The sequence below is a fragment of the Falco rusticolus genome, chromosome 3 (assembly GCF_015220075.1).
Source record: "Falco rusticolus isolate bFalRus1 chromosome 3, bFalRus1.pri, whole genome shotgun sequence".
Taxonomy (NCBI): Eukaryota; Metazoa; Chordata; class Aves; order Falconiformes; family Falconidae; genus Falco; species Falco rusticolus.
In genome coordinates, this window is record NC_051189.1 from 36,285,621 (window position 1) to 36,303,021 (window position 17,401).

General features: G+C 41.0%; 1 protein-coding gene across 1 annotated transcript in view; it reads left to right on the forward strand.

The window, feature by feature from the left end:
• TPD52 (tumor protein D52) overlaps nucleotides 1-17,401 on the forward strand; it is a 127,848-nt gene that overhangs the window by 58,967 nt on the left and 51,480 nt on the right. Inside the window, exon 6 of the mRNA XM_037382211.1 lies at nucleotides 737-918. Within this exon, the coding sequence (XP_037238108.1) occupies nucleotides 737-918 (182 nt within the window). The remainder of the gene's footprint in view (nucleotides 1-736; nucleotides 919-17,401) is intronic.

Below are 17,401 nucleotides of genomic sequence, written 5' to 3' on the forward strand. Positions count from 1 at the left end.
TACCCTCCTGCCATGGGCAGGGACACCTTCCACTGGACCAGGTTGCTCAAGGCCCCATCCAGCCAATTCCAGGGATGGGGCATCCACAGCTTCTCTGGGCAACCTGTGCCAGTGCCTCACCACCCTCACAGTAAAGAATTTCTTCCTAATATCTAATCTAAATCTACCCTCTTCTAGTTTAAAGCTATTACCCCATTTTCTGTTGCTACAGGCCCTACTAAAAGGTGATGGTTTAGAATTTTTTAATGTGTTGTATCAGTCCTGTGCATGCCTTCTACTTTTGCTGCTTTGCCAAAATGGTTTTGTTCTTTAAAACAAAGATTTAAGTATTATTCATTATTAAACAGCTGCATGAATAGCTGCAAGGTACTAATTCTGTTTTGGTTTTCACCAAAGACATGACAGATGTTCTTTTTCAGGAGCATCTCCTAACATTGGGAATGCATTTTCAAATCAACTTATGTAATCAATAGTAGAACTGGCAGATGTTTTCAGGAGATCCAAATTATGTTTTTGTGTGACTGAATTAATGAAAGCTTTACCTTTAATGGGTAAAATGTTTGGGGCTGGAGAAATGTATCAGGTGCCTTCTTAGAAGTCTTTACTAAAAATGTGCCAGACACTTGAAATCTTTGCTTGTAATTTAGTGAATAAATTTTGTGTGTTAAGTTTAATTTACTTCCTCCTTCTGAGAGTATGTTTTCTGAAATGTTTTTTTATTATTATTTATTTGTAGGTTCCTTCAGAGAAATCGGAATCCTTTGCATCTATGTTGAGACGCTCTCCTTTAATTCAGATGGGACCTGCCAAAGATAAAATTGCCATTGGTCGAATATTTCATGTTGTGGAAGATGATCTTTATATAGATTTTGGTGGCAAGTTTCACTGTGTGTGCAAAAGACCAGGAGTGGATGGGAAGTAAGTAATAAACTTATGGTAAGCAATTAACATATGTGAATGACATACTGAAATTCTTAGTTAATGGGATTTGACCATCTTCTGGACTGAGCTTGGGTAGTTCATATGAATTTTGTGGTTTAAACCGTAGAAGTTAACATGTTGTGCAGAATAAAAGTATGGTCACAGACAAATCTGGATAGCTCAGACATCATCTTGAATGCAGATTCCTTTGCAAGTTTGCATTGTTGCTATCTACATTTTTCCAGCTTATGATGACCAAGGGAAGTTACTGGGTGTTTTGTCACTGAGGAGAGGGGACATCACTATCATCTGAGTTGTTAAAACAAGCACTAACTATTGAAATACTTGAGAGTTTTGTGGATGTGGAAATTTAATCCCATGTAAATGGTAAGCCTCCTTAGGCAAGAACTTTCTGTGCTAAATGTATATACGTGAGGTGATGTACTAGGGAGTTTACACATTATTTGTGATAATACTGTTTATAAGAGATGATCAGTGCTAATGTGGTCAAATATATTGTAGAAGAAGATTTTGTATAGACTTTGGTGGCAGGTTCCACTGTGTGTCCTGAACTAGAACAGCTGTGGTGGAACTAGAACAGGTGTGCTGGGGAATGCAGTAGTTAGAGCTAAAAGGTAAGAAAGCAACAAATTCTAGTGGAAACGGCATTTGTAAGGTTACTAAACTGTCTTTAGCGCCTCATGATTATGTACTATTCAAGAATATCTTGTCTATTTAATTTGTCTCCAGGTTGCTTTAATGCTTAGTTTTTAATATGTAGGCAAAATACCATGTGTTCGAATTCATAACATCACTATTATTGGTCCATCTCTTTTTCCCTCTTTCTTTTTTTCCTTGAGAGAGGAGGAATATCATTGTTAATCAGCAAGGTCACTGTGTCTAAATCGTGTTCCTGTGATAAGCAGTTCTGAAATAGTTGGGTTTTTTTTTAAAAAAACAAGATTTAACAGAAATAATCACGTTACTGTGCAAGTTTGTGATAGTATTTTATCAGAGCATTGTATACTCAACTTCCTTTTTTGGATAGGTCTGTGACTTTTAAAGCATATGTGATTGATGGCCCAGGATGAGCAGTGTCCTTTATGCCTGTCACATTTGGCATCAGCAGAAGATTTTCTGTCTTTTGCTGCTGCTGTAGTGGTAAAATCCTTGTTGCTCTTTGTATCTCTTGCTATTCTAAATCTAGATAAGCTTTGCCTTTCCCAGTCCATTCTTGCACGTCTGAGGAATGCTTCTGCATTCATCTCAGTCTGTGGCCATTCATTTTGTTTTTATGGTAGAGTTCAGACTGAAGCTCCCTGTTCAGCTGAGCTGTCCTTCTGCCAGGCCAGCTCAACTTTTGAACGTTGGGGAAGACCACTGTAGAGCATTGATGAATTTATCAGTTCCTTATGGATCAATGGCCTCTCTCTGGGCACCTTTTCAAGTCGGGAGAGCTTCTTGTCATGGTTTAACCCTAGCTGGCGACAAAGCTCCACATGCTTCTTCGCTCTCCCCACAGCGGGATGGGGGAGACAAGGAGAAGAATAAAAGTGAGAAAACCTGTGGATTGAGGTAAAGACAGTTGAATAGGTAAAGTAAAAGCTGCACATGCAAGCAAAGCAAAGCAAGGAATTCATTCACTGCTTCCCATGGGCAGGCAGGTGTTCAGCCATCCCCAGGAAAGCGGGGCTCCATCACGTGTAACCGTTATTTGGGAAGACAAATGCCATAATTCTGGATGTCCCCCCCTTACTTCTTCTAACCCCAGCTTTTATTGCTGAGTATGACATCCCATGGTATGGAATATCCCTTTGGCTAGTTTGGGTCGCCTGTCCTGGCTGTGTCCCCTCCCAATGTCCTGTGCCCCTCCAGCCCTCTCGCTGGCAGGGCCCGGGAAACTGAAAAGTCCTTGACTGAGTATAAACATCACCCAGCAACAGCTTAAAAGGTAAGTGTGTTACCAACATTGTTCTCACACCAAATCCAAAACACAGCACTGCACCAGCTACTAAGAAGAAAATTATCTCTGTCCCAACTGAAGCCAGGACACTTGTCTACCCTGAATAAACCAAAGTAATGTCCTGGAGCCCAGATCTCTCTTCTGCCACTTGTCTTTCTCACTTTCCTTCAGTTTGTAAGCTCTTGGCATTGGTGGTCACTGCAGCTGAGGCTGCCATCAGCTACCATGTTCCCAGACAGTGTTCTCCTGCCCTGAGTAACGTGTCTGGCGGGAGACCTGCCCTGGCTGGGCTGTCTGGCACTTGTGGCAAAGGATGATGCCAGGGCACTCACTCTGGATTGCTTGTTCTGCTCTGTGTTTGTTTCTGCTTGAGCAGACATCAGGACATCTGAAGTCCCCTGTGAGAATCAGGGCCTGCAGTCATGAGATGGCTTCTGGTTGTTTGAATGAGGCTTCATCCACTTGCTCTTTCTGATCAGGCAGCCCATAGCAGACATCCACTGTGACGCTGTCTGTCTTGGTCTCCTCTCTGATTGTGACCCATAGCTCTCAACTGCTTCCTGGCATGGTTCATAGCAAGGCTCCATGCACTCATGCCCCATCCTTGCTTCCAGTGCTGCCCCCTTTGCCTTGTCCCATGTTTGCTTGCGTGCTTCCTCCCAGGTTTGGGGAGCAGGCAACTTTGTACGTTCTCTTCAAATCCCTAACTACGATTCATGCTGAGCCTGCTGCTTACTTGTTTCCTTGTGTGGTGTTAATAGCTCATTTTGTCATGGTGCTCTGGGATACTTGGGTGGCAAGACAAATTGGGGGCCAGTGACGAAATAGGTCTTCCTAAAAAAGCTCCCAGGCAGACAAGTGTCTGTCAACTCCTTCCCTGCTCTCATCTTCTTCCTAATTAGTGTTGTATGTCTTTTTTTTTGTGGTGCATGTTGGAGGGTACAGGGGAAAATGAGGCCTGGGAAAACTGCTGTTGGAGCAGATGCCTCAGTCAGTTGTCCATTGATGCTGGGAGCGTAATAAGGCTGGGGCTGAGACTGTCTTAGGCCAGTTACATTTTTGGCCGCCTGTTACAATGATGAAAACAAGCAGATCCACCTAAGGCTTGTTTCTACTTCCTTCTCACTGCTTTTGAGCGGGAGTGGAGAGAGGGTAATTAATAGCCTGAGCATTTTTTTTCTTATGAAATAAAATTTGGAACTAAAGGTGGTAGTTCACAAAACAATACAGACAGCATTTACAACATTGAGAATGTAGTGGCAGTGGAAGTGGTAGTGATGATGCTTTGGGTTTGATGGACTTAGAGCATTCATTTGAGATGTAGGTGACTGATTCAAATCCCTTTTCTCCTCATTTCAGTCCAGGAACCTGAATTTGTCTCTGACTAATTAAGTGTTTAAATGCTATATGGACTTAATCCTCTAAATAAAAATATTTGTGTAAGAAAATAGATAAATAAAACTTGCCACCTTTTCCAATTCATTGTGTTTGTGGAATTGCAATTTCTAAAATTTACCTGGATTTGCAAAAAATTGCAGTCACGTGCAATCTTTTGTTCTGTTGTTTATCTTTAGCTTGTCATAAGGTGCTGTGTCATAAACACGGTTGTACCAGTTCCTTTCTAACTGGGATTTGTAACACAATATTTGCAAACTACTCATGGAATCAAAAATAAACACAGAAAACTGCTGTCTTGGCTAGCTGTGTATGTCATCAATAGCATTCAGGTGCTGCTGAGTTTGGGTCTCCTGCTTATTAAAAAGTAGTGGGAAGACTTATGCCTTTGCTTGTACAATTGCTTTGATCTGCTTATAAAGGCAGCAGCTCATGGATTTACAGAGTAAAGTTTGTCTAATCAAAACAAATACAGTCTTTTCATATGCCAGTGTCTTAGTAAGCGTGAAGGCTTAGAGTCTTTTGATGGACACTGGCTTCTCTTTGGAAGGCAGTAACTGCATTTGATCATCAGAATAAAGGTCAAACTAGTGCTAGAATATCTTCTACCAAAGCTTGAAAGTAACTGGGTGGAATTTGCAGTGTGTATTTAGATCTATACCAGCTTAAATTGGTGACTGCAGTAAGACTTTGTTACTGTTATTTTAGTTAATTCACTTGCTGACAAAAGTGACCTTATCACCATATTGTATGTGATGTAATCAGAACTGTTCACTGGTTTATTTGCAAAGTGTTTATTGTTCGTGTCAAGGAGAAGAGTGGGCATTTTAATTTACAGATAACAGATGATTTCTTGAAGGCCATCAGTTCAGGACAGAAGAACCAGATTTAATCTTCAGACACAGAACTTCATGATATCATTTTTATGAAGTCAGTTTTGAGAGCATGGCTCTTCGAGAACCTGTATTCTGATGCTGATCTTTGGGTTTACTGTGTTGTCTTTTCAGGTATTTGGCAACTCCTTCAAAATACTAGTTTATCATCTTTAAAGGAAAAAAAACTCTTGCATTTATGTAAAAAGGTATCTTTACAAGGACATGTGCTGTTGATATTTCCTAGGTTGTTTAGCTTTTTCTCACCAGAACTCAACTACTTTCACGATACTATAATACAGTTTTCTTTTTGTTGTATAATGTCCTTCACTCTTTGACTAGAAGTTACTTGAAAATAAACAAAAAACCTACAAGAGGTTCTTGTTTGTAAAACTTGTTCTCTTAAACTGCTGCGTCCTGATCCTGACAGTTGTGATTTCTTGGAATGTCTAAGTGAAAGACCCTGTAGCATTACCACCATGTGGCCATAAGAAAGGATTCTTTCTTTCTCAAGACTGTCTTGTGTAAAAGAGCAACTACAAAAAAAGGTGTCCCTCACTTGGAAGATTTGAAGTAACTACATAATTTTTTTTTCCCCATCAGTTCTTCTAAACTTCAGCCTTTAAAAAAAACCAAACCAACACAAAAACAGACAAAAGAAAACACCACAAACTATTAAGTATAAGAAACCTTAGAACAATAATAATAGAAAATTCAAATCGTATAAACATTTGAAGAACCTGCTATTTCCTTTTGGGTTTCACTGTTTGTTTCCTTCTTCCTATCCTCTCTGGGAAAGCTGTTTTCACAGGATGGCAAAGAATATATTTCATTATCAACATTGATGGTATTGAGATAGGAAGCATGCATCAGTTTGCTTAGATAAAAGATACTGGCAAAATCTCACAGGGTTGGACAAGGGTGCATTTGATTATAAATATCAATGGCATTTTGTTATTTATTTAATGTGACAAGAATATTTATTACCCTTATGATTTCAAGGTTTTATTTAATATGTGCTGTACTAAATATACTGTAATTAGTACAAACATGCTTCTTTAATACACTTTGACTTAAATGCTGTATTAAGTTTGCATTTTATGCCATCAACATACAGCAATTCTGTAAAGCATCCAGAGTGTATACAAATGAGAAAGGGTCTGTAGGAAGTAAGGGTGAAGTAACTTTTCAGCTATAGGAAGAAAGTGGTGTATTTTCTTTTTTCTTTTAACATGCAGAGGAAATGAAGTCCTAAAGAGGAAAGTGTCTGCCTTAGATCTCCAATTGAGCAACAACTTAATCCATGGCAAAAAGGTGCTGTTACAGCCTGCTTCTGCCATTATCAGATGGAATTCTTAAGAACCAGAAAATGTGGGAAGGGGTTGTGCTGACACTGCCTGTTGCATGGTCTGCACCTGTACTGTTAATGACCAGTTCCCATCAAAAGCACAATGGCTTTCAGCAATTTTCTGAAATGTAGGATTGCAGGACCAGCTTCCAAAGGATTAAACTGCACCTCTCCATGCCAATGTAATGAAGCTTTATTTTCAAAGACTGCTGTAACCCTCCAGCAACTCCAGTATTATCAGGCTGTAGGATCAGAAAGACACTTCCTTTATGTTTTGAGTATGCAGCTGGTGCAGGGATTTCCAGTATATCCTGTGGCAATTTTACTTGACACCTTTTATACAGTGCGTATTTGCCAAACTTAAGTAGTAGAGGAGGGAAGAAATCATTTGATGCCAGTTGTGATTTAGAACATGACAGCTTAATGAGCGTCATAAAACATTACCTAATGCTGTTTCTGTAAATTATATCAAAATATTTACGCGGTTTGAATGGCTGCCAGGGTTAATTTTATTTGGGAAACGTTTTAAATTCTTCTCTTTTTCTTCTATTTTTAAAATATTTTATAGATAAGGCAGAATGGAATCCAATTAAAACAATGTTTCTTTTTAGACTGGGTAATGTGAATAAGGCTGCCTGTTTTCCAGCACATTTGTTTGATTAAGACAGTCTTTAAATTTATTAGTGATAGTTGAAACTGTTTAAAAGATCTTGTAAGATTAAAAAAAAATCAATTTCTGAAAAAAACCCAGAGGTGCATGGAGGGAGATTTTGTGCAGGAGGGAGGCACAAGAAGGCACCATTTGGTTTAGTTCCAGTTTGCGTATTAAATAAAGTCACGGCATGTTAGGCCGGAGGGTGACTTTGGAGCCAACTATCCCATTTTGATGCCATGTGAATATGCTTCTGGAACAATTAGTGCATCTTTCAACCAGAAGGAGCTACCTCGCACAAAGCACCAAGTAAACTACTCTCATGTGCAGCAAAGATACTTGCACATGGGAAGATGTTGGTGTGTGGTAAATTCACCCTTTGCCTGCTGGACCCTAGTTTTCCTGACTTTTGTGTAGATAATGGTGCAAGATTATTATGGAAAGGTTTAGAGAGACAATGTTAAAGACATAACCTTTCTAACTCTTTCTTTTAAAATTAAGTAAAGACCAGACAACTGGCAGGAGGCTGGCTGATAGAGAGACCCGGCACCCTGCTCCCTTCCTCAGGGCCTTTGCCAGAGGAATCACAAGCATCAAATTTACGCTTTAACCTGGCGTCTGTGACTAATTGGGAGAAAAGTCTTTGAGTAGCAGTATGGGCCATCTGCAGGATACAGACCTGGTGGCAGTGGAGAGATTTAGTGATGTTTTCCTTAGAATATGTATTTCTTCCCTATCCTATACTTACTGGAGTGTTGCTGTTCTGGCAGGCTGGTACATGCGACAGCTTTCATGTAAAACTTTAAATGTTGATGGAACTATTACTGCTTAAAAAGAAAAGTAATTACTGTGATAGATACAGGAGACATTTCTTGCTGCAGTAATGCTGATTTTGGTTTTACATGTTTGTTTTTACAGTGGTCTACTTCCTTTTTACTGTCTGTTGCCAGCAAAATAGCATCTATCTGTTATGTGTAATTCTCAAGGGGAAAGAGGAAATTGCTAACCAGCAGTACAAGTTATACAATAAACGATGCTTTTGCAAGTACAATTTTCAGACTCATGCAGATGCAGAAAAAACATGTCATATGAGACTGAAAACCTGTTGAAACTTAGTATTTTTTTTACATTAATGCATGTTGAAAGTACTGATGAAGTGCACATCATGCTGGGTTGGTGTGCAAAATTGCTTCTGATTTCCATTGTGTAGTCTTGCTTAGAAGAGGCTCAAGGTCTGCTGAGGAAAATTATTTTTAACTCCCACTTTTGGTAAGTGAGAAGAATGAACACAGTAACTGTACTAGCAGTATTTTCTGGTTTTATTTATGTGTACAAATTGTTGCTGTTAGCTCATCAGTATTAAATCGGTTGTTTCCTCCTTCATTGCTTTCCTTCTGTTGCAGTTTTCATTCCCAACAGATTGGTCTTTTTTTCTCACAAGCCTTTCTAGTAGTAACCACACTGTAGAAAAAATCTTGTAAGGTGATGGAGAAAATGTGTAACCAGTCTCTTACAGGGAATACATTATCTTCCTTCCTTCCATCATCTTTTGCTGCCATTGCCTCGTTCATGTGCTCTGTTGTTTACTACTTGTACCCCTTCCAGGCTTGTTCTCTGCATTCTTTTTTCCAATACCGATTGCTAATATATATTTCAAATATAAATATGATTTTACATTTATAATTAAAGTTTTATATTATTATATCTATTCAGTATTATATAAGTTAGTAAGCCTTTTTAGCTTACATATTACTGCTCAGCTTTTTACCACCGTTTCTCTACTGAACTGTTAGAATTTGCAGATTTGTTGTGTGTTTTTAAGCAGTTGCCATGTTTTAGAGGTGGCCGTGTTATAGCAGTATGTGGTATGTTTCTTCTCATAATGCTGTTGGAAAGCTTTATAAGTAATTGTCCTGAGATTTGTTCATTTATATACATAATTAAAGCAGAAATGATTACTAAAATACCTATTAACATAATCTTATTTAGTCAACATGAACACTTACCTGACCAGGAAAGCAGCCTGGGAGAATCTGGTCGGTTTATATAACAGGGATTGCCTTTGTGCCTATAACTTCAAACAGTTTACATCCATCAGTGTCATGTTGCTAACATGTTTTTGATACTGCCTTGCTCCTCCCTCACCCTCCTTTGGTTCCAAATTATCCTGCCTACTAGAGGGCAAAATTCCTCTGCATTTTGAAAGATGAACTTAAATATTGTTTTTGAATTGTTGAATAATTATGACCTGGTAAAATTTGCTGAAGTATAATACGAAGTGTGCACATGCTTTCCTGAATCTCTTCCAGTTTGTATCTTCTGTGGAATACATAACCAGACAGCCAGTCTCCACACTGTGAAAACCAGTCTCTTTCTGTGATGAAAATCACCAGAATGTTATGTTGAAATTCTCTAAGGACCAAGGTGGTTTGCACTAGTCATCAGCAAACTTGGGCTTTGGCATTCTGGTCAGCCTTTGGTCTCAAACTGTGCCCAAATTCCAGGGAGAAATAGTAAACAGGACTGATCTTGTTGTCCTGTTCCCACATACCAACATTGCAACTTAAAAAGGAAGCCTTATTGTTTATCTTGAAGAGGGCTAAATGCAGGGAGGTGGGATGAACTCCCTTTTCTACAAAGCTTCTATATAGTGCAATTCGCCATTGCTCCGAGCCCAAACAATACACACGGTGCCACTCTGTCTGCTGTCAGAACAATTTCAGCTCTCTTTATTTTTTTAAAACAGGCATGCAGAATAGCCATGTGATTGCAAACTTCATCTGTGTACTTCAGCAAATAACCTCTAACTTATTTATAGCAGCATGAATTTTGGAAATTATAGCATTTTTATCCCCTATGGACATAGCTTGGTTATTATTATTTGCTTGGTTACTTTACAATTGTGACTGTTTTTGCCACCCACTGTACATCATTCTTCAGTGGTTATTTTCAGCCACAGATGGAGGTATTGGCTTTGTGTGGTTCTGTAATGCACAAGACTGTGCTTCCAGAGTTCCTGGAGCCCAAAGTCTGTAAACATTTTTTTTACTATACTGTAAATTTTTCATCCCAGATAGATACTTTAGAGTTTAGTTAATGTAATAATACCGCAGGTTAGGTGTTGGGTATCGAAAGTACAGTTAATCCATATTAATGAGGCACCCTACACAGCATGTGGTATGGAATAAACAGCATAGACCTGGGATTATGGCCACAGCAGTGCATGCGAGCCTGCCAGTCACTTTTTCATCTGTATTTTCACTTCTATAATAAGTTTAAAGTAGCAGAGAGTTATGGGATTTAATTGCCTTTGGAGGAAAAAAAATCTCACAAAACTCGTAGCATTTACTGGTGAAAATTTTGTGCCAGCTTTGTCTTCCCAGGGCATAATGATAAATGGGATATGGAATATGCTGTATAAGACATCTTGGGAGAACAAAGCAGTCCATAGGTGGCCCGGAGCTTTTCTGGCAGTGTCAAAGTCTGTAAATACTCTTTAAGCCACACTTCTTCTCATATGTGGACGTGCACTCATAATAGGGAAGAAAAGGCTTGAGAAACTTATTACTGCATTGGAAGGCTTGAGTGTTGTCTGTAAAAGTTGAGGTAGGTTAAACTCTCTCTTTTTGCCTAATCCAGCTATTGGCTGTCAAGAACCATAGAAACTAGGATTATAAAGTCATGTTTTGGCAGAAGAATTGAAATTGTTTCTAGTATTTTGTTTTGAAATCGGTGAGTATAAATGACTTGAATCTCTATATGCAGCATATTTGGAAATTCTTTTTTCTTTTGCCCCACACTTTAAGAAAGCCTTGCCATTTGCATGCAGGAAGATCTGTCCCTTAAATACTTCCAGTAAAGTATATTAATTGCCTCAATAGCTAGACAAGGCTCGAGGAATCTCAGCCATTCTAGATGCAGAAGAACATGAATTTTAGTGAAAACCCTAATGGTCCCCAACATGTTTCACTGACCAGTGACTCTGGGTGACAACAGATGAGGTAGGGACATGGTAGTTATATAGGTGTGTGGTACTTTTCAGGCGTACAGGGAACTGTACTTTATTAAACTGTGGAGCAATGTGCAGATGTTTCTGGCTTAGTCTGGTCACTTTGACCTGTTACTGTAACAGATGTAAGGGCTAAATGTGTAGGTTACTGAGGCAGTATAACTGCTTTATTAGGTTGGGTGTAATTGTGTGCTAAACCCTCTTCTGAGGATAATCAGTTGAGCTGCAGTGTTGCGCTAATGTGGCCTTTGATTTCAGTTTGGGAGCCAGCTTGGTCTAAACTAGCTCATGGCAATCCACTGAGGTGTAAACTTGCCCAAAGACAGAAGCTATTTAGTTTCTGGGTTGAGAAACCATATTAATGATGGTTTGGACCAAATGTGAATTATAAGTCTTCATATAAAATAGATCTTACCCAGGAAAATTAATGCTATCATATAACCATGGTGGTAATTAATTATTCATCCCTCTGGAGCAGTTTCAGTAAGCAAGTCTGAGAAGGGAATTAACACAGCTAGGGAAACACTCTGCAGGTAATACATCAACCTTGAGCTCTTCAGAAGGCATGAGTCAAGCCTCTCACAAATCATGACGTTAAAGTTGGTTTTATGTTTTGTTTTATTACTTTTGGGGTTCTCTAGTCTTTGAGTTCACATCACTTCTTTTTTGACTTGGCAGAATAGGAATTTTTAATTAAACCAACTTTTTTAAAAAGGCAATTGAACTTCTTGTGTAGCTGTACAACTGCAAGAGCCAAGACTTTAGGACACTCAATAGCAGAAAGATAGGATAAAGTTGTTAATATTGGCAAAACTAGAGATGATGTACAGAATTATTTTACTGATAATTCTTCTCAGTCTGCTATGTAATACTAAGATTACTCGAGCTGGAGGTCGGTAACTAGCAGTGTACGGCAGGGCTCGATACTGGCTCCAGTCCTGTTTAACATCTTCATTAGCGACCTCGCTGATGGGATGGAATGTACCGTCAGCAAGTTTGCCTAGAGTACAGAACTCAGAGGAGTTGTTACAAAGGGTGGTTGTGCTATCATCCAGAGGGACTTTGACGGGCTGGAGAGATGGGCGGACAGGAGCCTTGTGAAGTTCAACAAAAAGAATTGCAAAGTCCTTTCTCTGGGGAGGAAAAACCCCAGGCACCAGTACGTGCTGGGGCTACCAGACTGGAAAGCAGCTTGGCAAAAAAGGCCCTGGTGGTCCTGGTGGACACAAAGTTGAACATGAGCTAGCAGTGTGCCCTTCTGACAAAGACGATGAGTGGTGTCCTGGGCTGCATTAGGTAAAGCATTGCCCGTGAGTGGAGGGAGATAATCCTTCTCCTCCACTCAGTCCTGGTGAGGCCAGACCGGGAGTGCTGGGGCCAGTTTTGGGCTCCCCAGTTCAGGAGACCGTCCAGTGAAGGACCCTAAGATGATGGACTGGAACATCTTTCCAATGAGGAGAGGCTGAGAGAGCTGGGACTCTTCAGCCTGGAGAAGAGAAGGCTCAGGGGGGATCTCATCAATGTCTACAAATACGTGAAGGCAGGGTACAAAGAAGACTGAGCCAGGCTCTTTTCAGTGGTGCCCAGTGACAGGACCAGAGGCACTGGGCACACGCTGAAACACAGGAGGTTCCCTCTGAACACTTTTTTACTGTGAAAGTGACTGAGACTGGCATGAGTTACCCAGAGAGGTTGTGGAGTCTCCATCCTTGAAGATACTTAAAAGCTGCCTGTGGCCATTGGGGATTTAGTCATGCATTTGTATTTGCATCAGCTGTCTGTACAGAGGGATGGTTCATCAAGGGAGAAGTGGGTGTTGACTGCCACTTGGAATAGGCCCAAAAGGCTGATAAAATCAATTCTGTTACTCCTACACACCAAACCCCTGACATGGTTTTGTTCCCCTGATGCTTTCTGTAACTCCTTGTCAGCCTATTTAGATGCCATTATCCAACTAGGGCACAAAGGCAGGTAAATTCCTACAAAGGAAGGTAAGAATTTTAAGGCTGAGTGTTTCCAAGCTGTGTAGGGGATTCAGCCGCTTTGCCAGGCAGCTCAGCAAACCTGAATAAAAAGGAAAAGTGGTGTTTAGAGGCAGAACACCCCTCTTAACATTTTATTGCATGTCTGATATTTAAGAGAAATTTATTTTTCTTTTCTGCTTACTAATATGCTAATAAAAGCAACACAGTCCTTGCTGCTTCTCTTTTCACATGTGCTTGTGTGGAACAAGGATGGAAATAGCAATTTATTATAATTTTTATATCAAATGTTTTGGAGGAAGAAGCAGAGGCAATAGAAGAACTAAAGCAACAGTTAGGTTGTACGTAGTTGCCCTTACTATGTAAAGAGTGTGTGATAACACAGTCCCTGCTATTGTATTTGCTTGCCTGATTTTTCTTAAGTTGTCAAGATTAAATTTAAAAACCTAGGCAGGTATGCTGTTGTGCTGAAGGAATTGCGGTGTATGTAAAGACTGATATATTGGGGAGAAAAAAAAAAGTGTTACTCTTCTAAGAGTATGCAGTAGCTGTTAAAACTTGCCTTAGTAGATTTTTGAGTCTGTGTGTGGTCACTGCTGCCATGGCTCTGTCAGCATTTCAGGCATGATAGCAGCCAAGCAGGGATGCAGATGTCTGCTGCTTTGTGAACTTGCTGAACATAGTCATGATTTATGGACGCTGAAATAGGAGGTATGATGATAGTCAATCATGGAGCATTTTTGTAAAAAATCCCAAAGCTCTTTACTTTTTCCTTTTGTGATAGCTGTCAAGAGGCAAATTTTGTGTTTTCCTGTCTTAGCATTTACAACAATTTATTTTTTTGTCTAAAGAACTCAAAATCCAGCTGCCCAGCTTGGGTGAGAAATAATATGCACACATGCATGCACACAGCCCCCAGTCCTCCAAATCCTAAAGGGATTGTTCTGAAGAATACTGAAGGTGTATTTTAAATTATCTGGTTTGAGACTTGACAGGCTCTGATCACATGGAAAAGTGCACATAATGTGGTCACAGTGCATGAGCACGTACCCACTTAGCTGAGAAATTGCGATACGACTCTGAAGGCAGGGAAATAACCACTGGGTACAATGAAAAATGCCTATCATTTACTAGTGTTTGGTGACTTCCCATTAGTAGGGTAAGAGAAAAAGGGCTTAAGCAATTTTTCTTTGATTAATTATTTTTCTAGAAGGAATGAAGGATTGCTTACTTGTTTTCTGTGAAACCTCGTGTTCTTTATTTTCATAGTAGGTAGTGGGCTCTTCCAAAGGCAATGAGATCTTATGAACCAGTTTCACAGTTCATACAAACCTATATAAAGCATGTCATTATAGAAATGCACAGTGCACATTTATCCCTTCTGAAATCTTCTGGAAGTAATGGAGTGTTGATTTTTTTTAAAAAAATAAATATTTAAACTATAATCTCCTACAACCTGAAATCCCAATCAGACTTTCCAGGTCTAAAGTTCATACTTATGAGGAGATGTACGTAGTATACAAGTTTGATTTATTTGTAATTTGTACTCATTAACTTCAAATATTCAGGCAGAGATCTTAATCTGAGTGGTAATTCTAAATTGATTGCTAATCTGTCCTTCTACTTAAGGAGTTCAGTCATGTCTTTTCCTATGACTTTATAGAAGTTACCTAAAAGTGTTTTAGTCTTTCAGATCAGGTAGTGCCTGCTGCCCTTCACTCATCTTCGGGTCCTTGGTGCCAGACTAGTCTACTTGCTGCCTAAGTACTAGATTTTGCTCTCTCCAAAGCCTTTCAGGACTGTTCTTGGCAGCTGACTTGACAGGGCTGCTGCAGACGAGACTGAAATGTGCTCTGCTTCCTCCAGACAGGGCTCAGTAAACAAGCTGTGATCCTCTGCTTGACAGGAGGCAGAGCTGCCACGGCTGCCAGCCCTGGCGCGGGGGGGATGGAGCAGCGGTAATGCGTGGCAGCAAATACAGTATCCCATTCTGGGTCTTTTGGTGACTTGAATCACATGTTGCTGTAAAGTGAAGGTTTGAAATACTACTCTGCTTCTACAAGATTCGTTAAGACGCTAAGCTTTGGCCTGCTCTACACACCGTTGCATTTAGCTAAAACTAAATTATAGTAAGCCAGTGGAAGGGAATAGCATTGCTGGAGTAGGTTAGGCTAGGTTTAGCTTGCTAAGCAGTCATTTAAGCTTAGAAAAAAATGAAAAGGAGTTTTGCAGCGATTTATCATAGCATCATAAAATGGTTTGGGTTCGAAGTGACCTTAAAGAACCTCTAGTTCCAACCCTCCTGCTATGGGCAGGGACATCTTCCACTAAACCATGTTGCTCAAAGCCCCGTCCAACCTGGCCATGAACACTTCCAGGGATGGGCCATCCACAGCTTCTCTGGGCAACATGTTCCAGTGCCTCATCACCCTCATAGTGAAAAATTTCTTCCTAATATCTAATCTAAATCTGCCATTTTTCAGTTTAAGCCATTCCCCCATGTCCTATCGCTACATGCCCTATAAAAAGTCCCTCTCCAGCTTTCTTGGAGGCTCCCTTTAGCTACTGAAAGGCTGCTCTAAAGGCTCCCTGGAGCCTTCTCTTCTGCAGGCTGAACTACCCCAACTCTCTCAGCCCGTCCTCATAGGGGAGGTGCTCCAGCCCTCTCATCATCTTCATGGCCCCCTCTGGACTTCCTCCAACAGATCCATGACCTTCTTATGTTGGGGGCCCTGGAGCTGAATGCAGTACTCCAGATTTGGTCTCATGAGAGAGGAGCAGCGGGGGAGAATCACTTCCCTCAACCTGCTGGTCATGCTTCTGTTGATGCAGCCCAGGATATGGTTGGCTTTCTGGGCTGCAAGTGCACATTGCTGGGTCATGTTGATTGAGCTTCTTGTCCATCAACACATCCAAGTCTTTCTCCTTGAGGCTGCTCTTAATCTGTTCTCCACCCAGCCCGTATCTGTGCTTGGGGTTGCCCTGACCCATGTGCACGACCTTGTTGAACTTCGTGAGGTTTGCACAAGCCCACCTCTCAAGCCTTTCAGGGTCCCTCTGGATGGCATCCCTTCCCTCCAGTGTGTTGGCTGTACCACACAGCTTGTGCTGAGGGTGCACTCGACCCAGTGTCCGTGTTGCCGACAAAGATGTTAAACAGCGCTGGTGCCAGCACTGAACCCTGAGGAATGCCGCTCATCACTGGTCTCTGCTTGGACACTTAGCCGTTGAAGCAACTCCTTGAGTGCCACCATCCAGCCAATTCCTTATCCACCAAGTGGTCTATCCATCAAATCCATGTCTCTCCAGTTTAAGAGACAAGCATGTCATGTGGAATAGTGTCAAATTCTTTGCACAAGTCCACGTAGATGACATCAGTTGCTCTTCCCTCACCCACCGACACTGTTACCTTGCTGTAGAAAGCCATCAAATCTGTCAGGCATAAATTGCCCTTAGTGAAGCCATGTTGGCTGCTGGTTGTCACCAGTCACCTGCTCATTTTCCATGTGCATTAGCATTGTTACCAGCAGGATCTACTCCTTGATCTTTCTGGGCACAGAAGTGAGACTGAGCAGTCTGCAGTTCCTGGGTCTTCTTTTTTCCCTTTTGTAAAAATGGGGGGTATGTTTCCCCTTTTCCAGTCAGTGGGAACTTCACCAGGCTGCCATGATGTCTCAAATACAATGAATAGTGGCTTAGCCACTTCATCTATCAGTTCCCTCAGGACCTGTGGATGCCTCTCATCAGGTCCCATGGACTTGTGCATATTCAGATGCCATAGATGGTCCCGAACTTTATCTTCTCCTGCAGTGGGTGGTTCTTCATTCTCCCAGTCCCTGCCTTTGCCTTCTGTGACTTGGGCGGTGTGGCTGGGGTACTTGCCACTGAAGACCAAGGCAAAAAAGTCTTTGAGTACCTCAGTCTTCTTCATGTACAGGGTAACCAGGTCTTCCATTCCTTCCAGAGAGGGCCCACATTTCCCCTGGTCGTCCTTTTATCGCTGATGTACCTATAGAAGCTTTTCTTGTTGCTGTTAATGTCCCTGGTCAGATTTAATTCTGTCAGGCTTTAGCTTTCCTAAACTGATCCCTGGCTGCTTGGACAATTTCTGTGTTCCTCACAGGCTACCTGTCCTTGCTTCCATCCTCTGTAGCTTTCTTTTTCATGCTTGAGTTTGTCCAGGAGCTCCTTGTTCACCCTGCAGGTTTTCTGGCATTTTTGCCCACCTTCCTATTTGTTGGGACGCATCACTCCTGAGC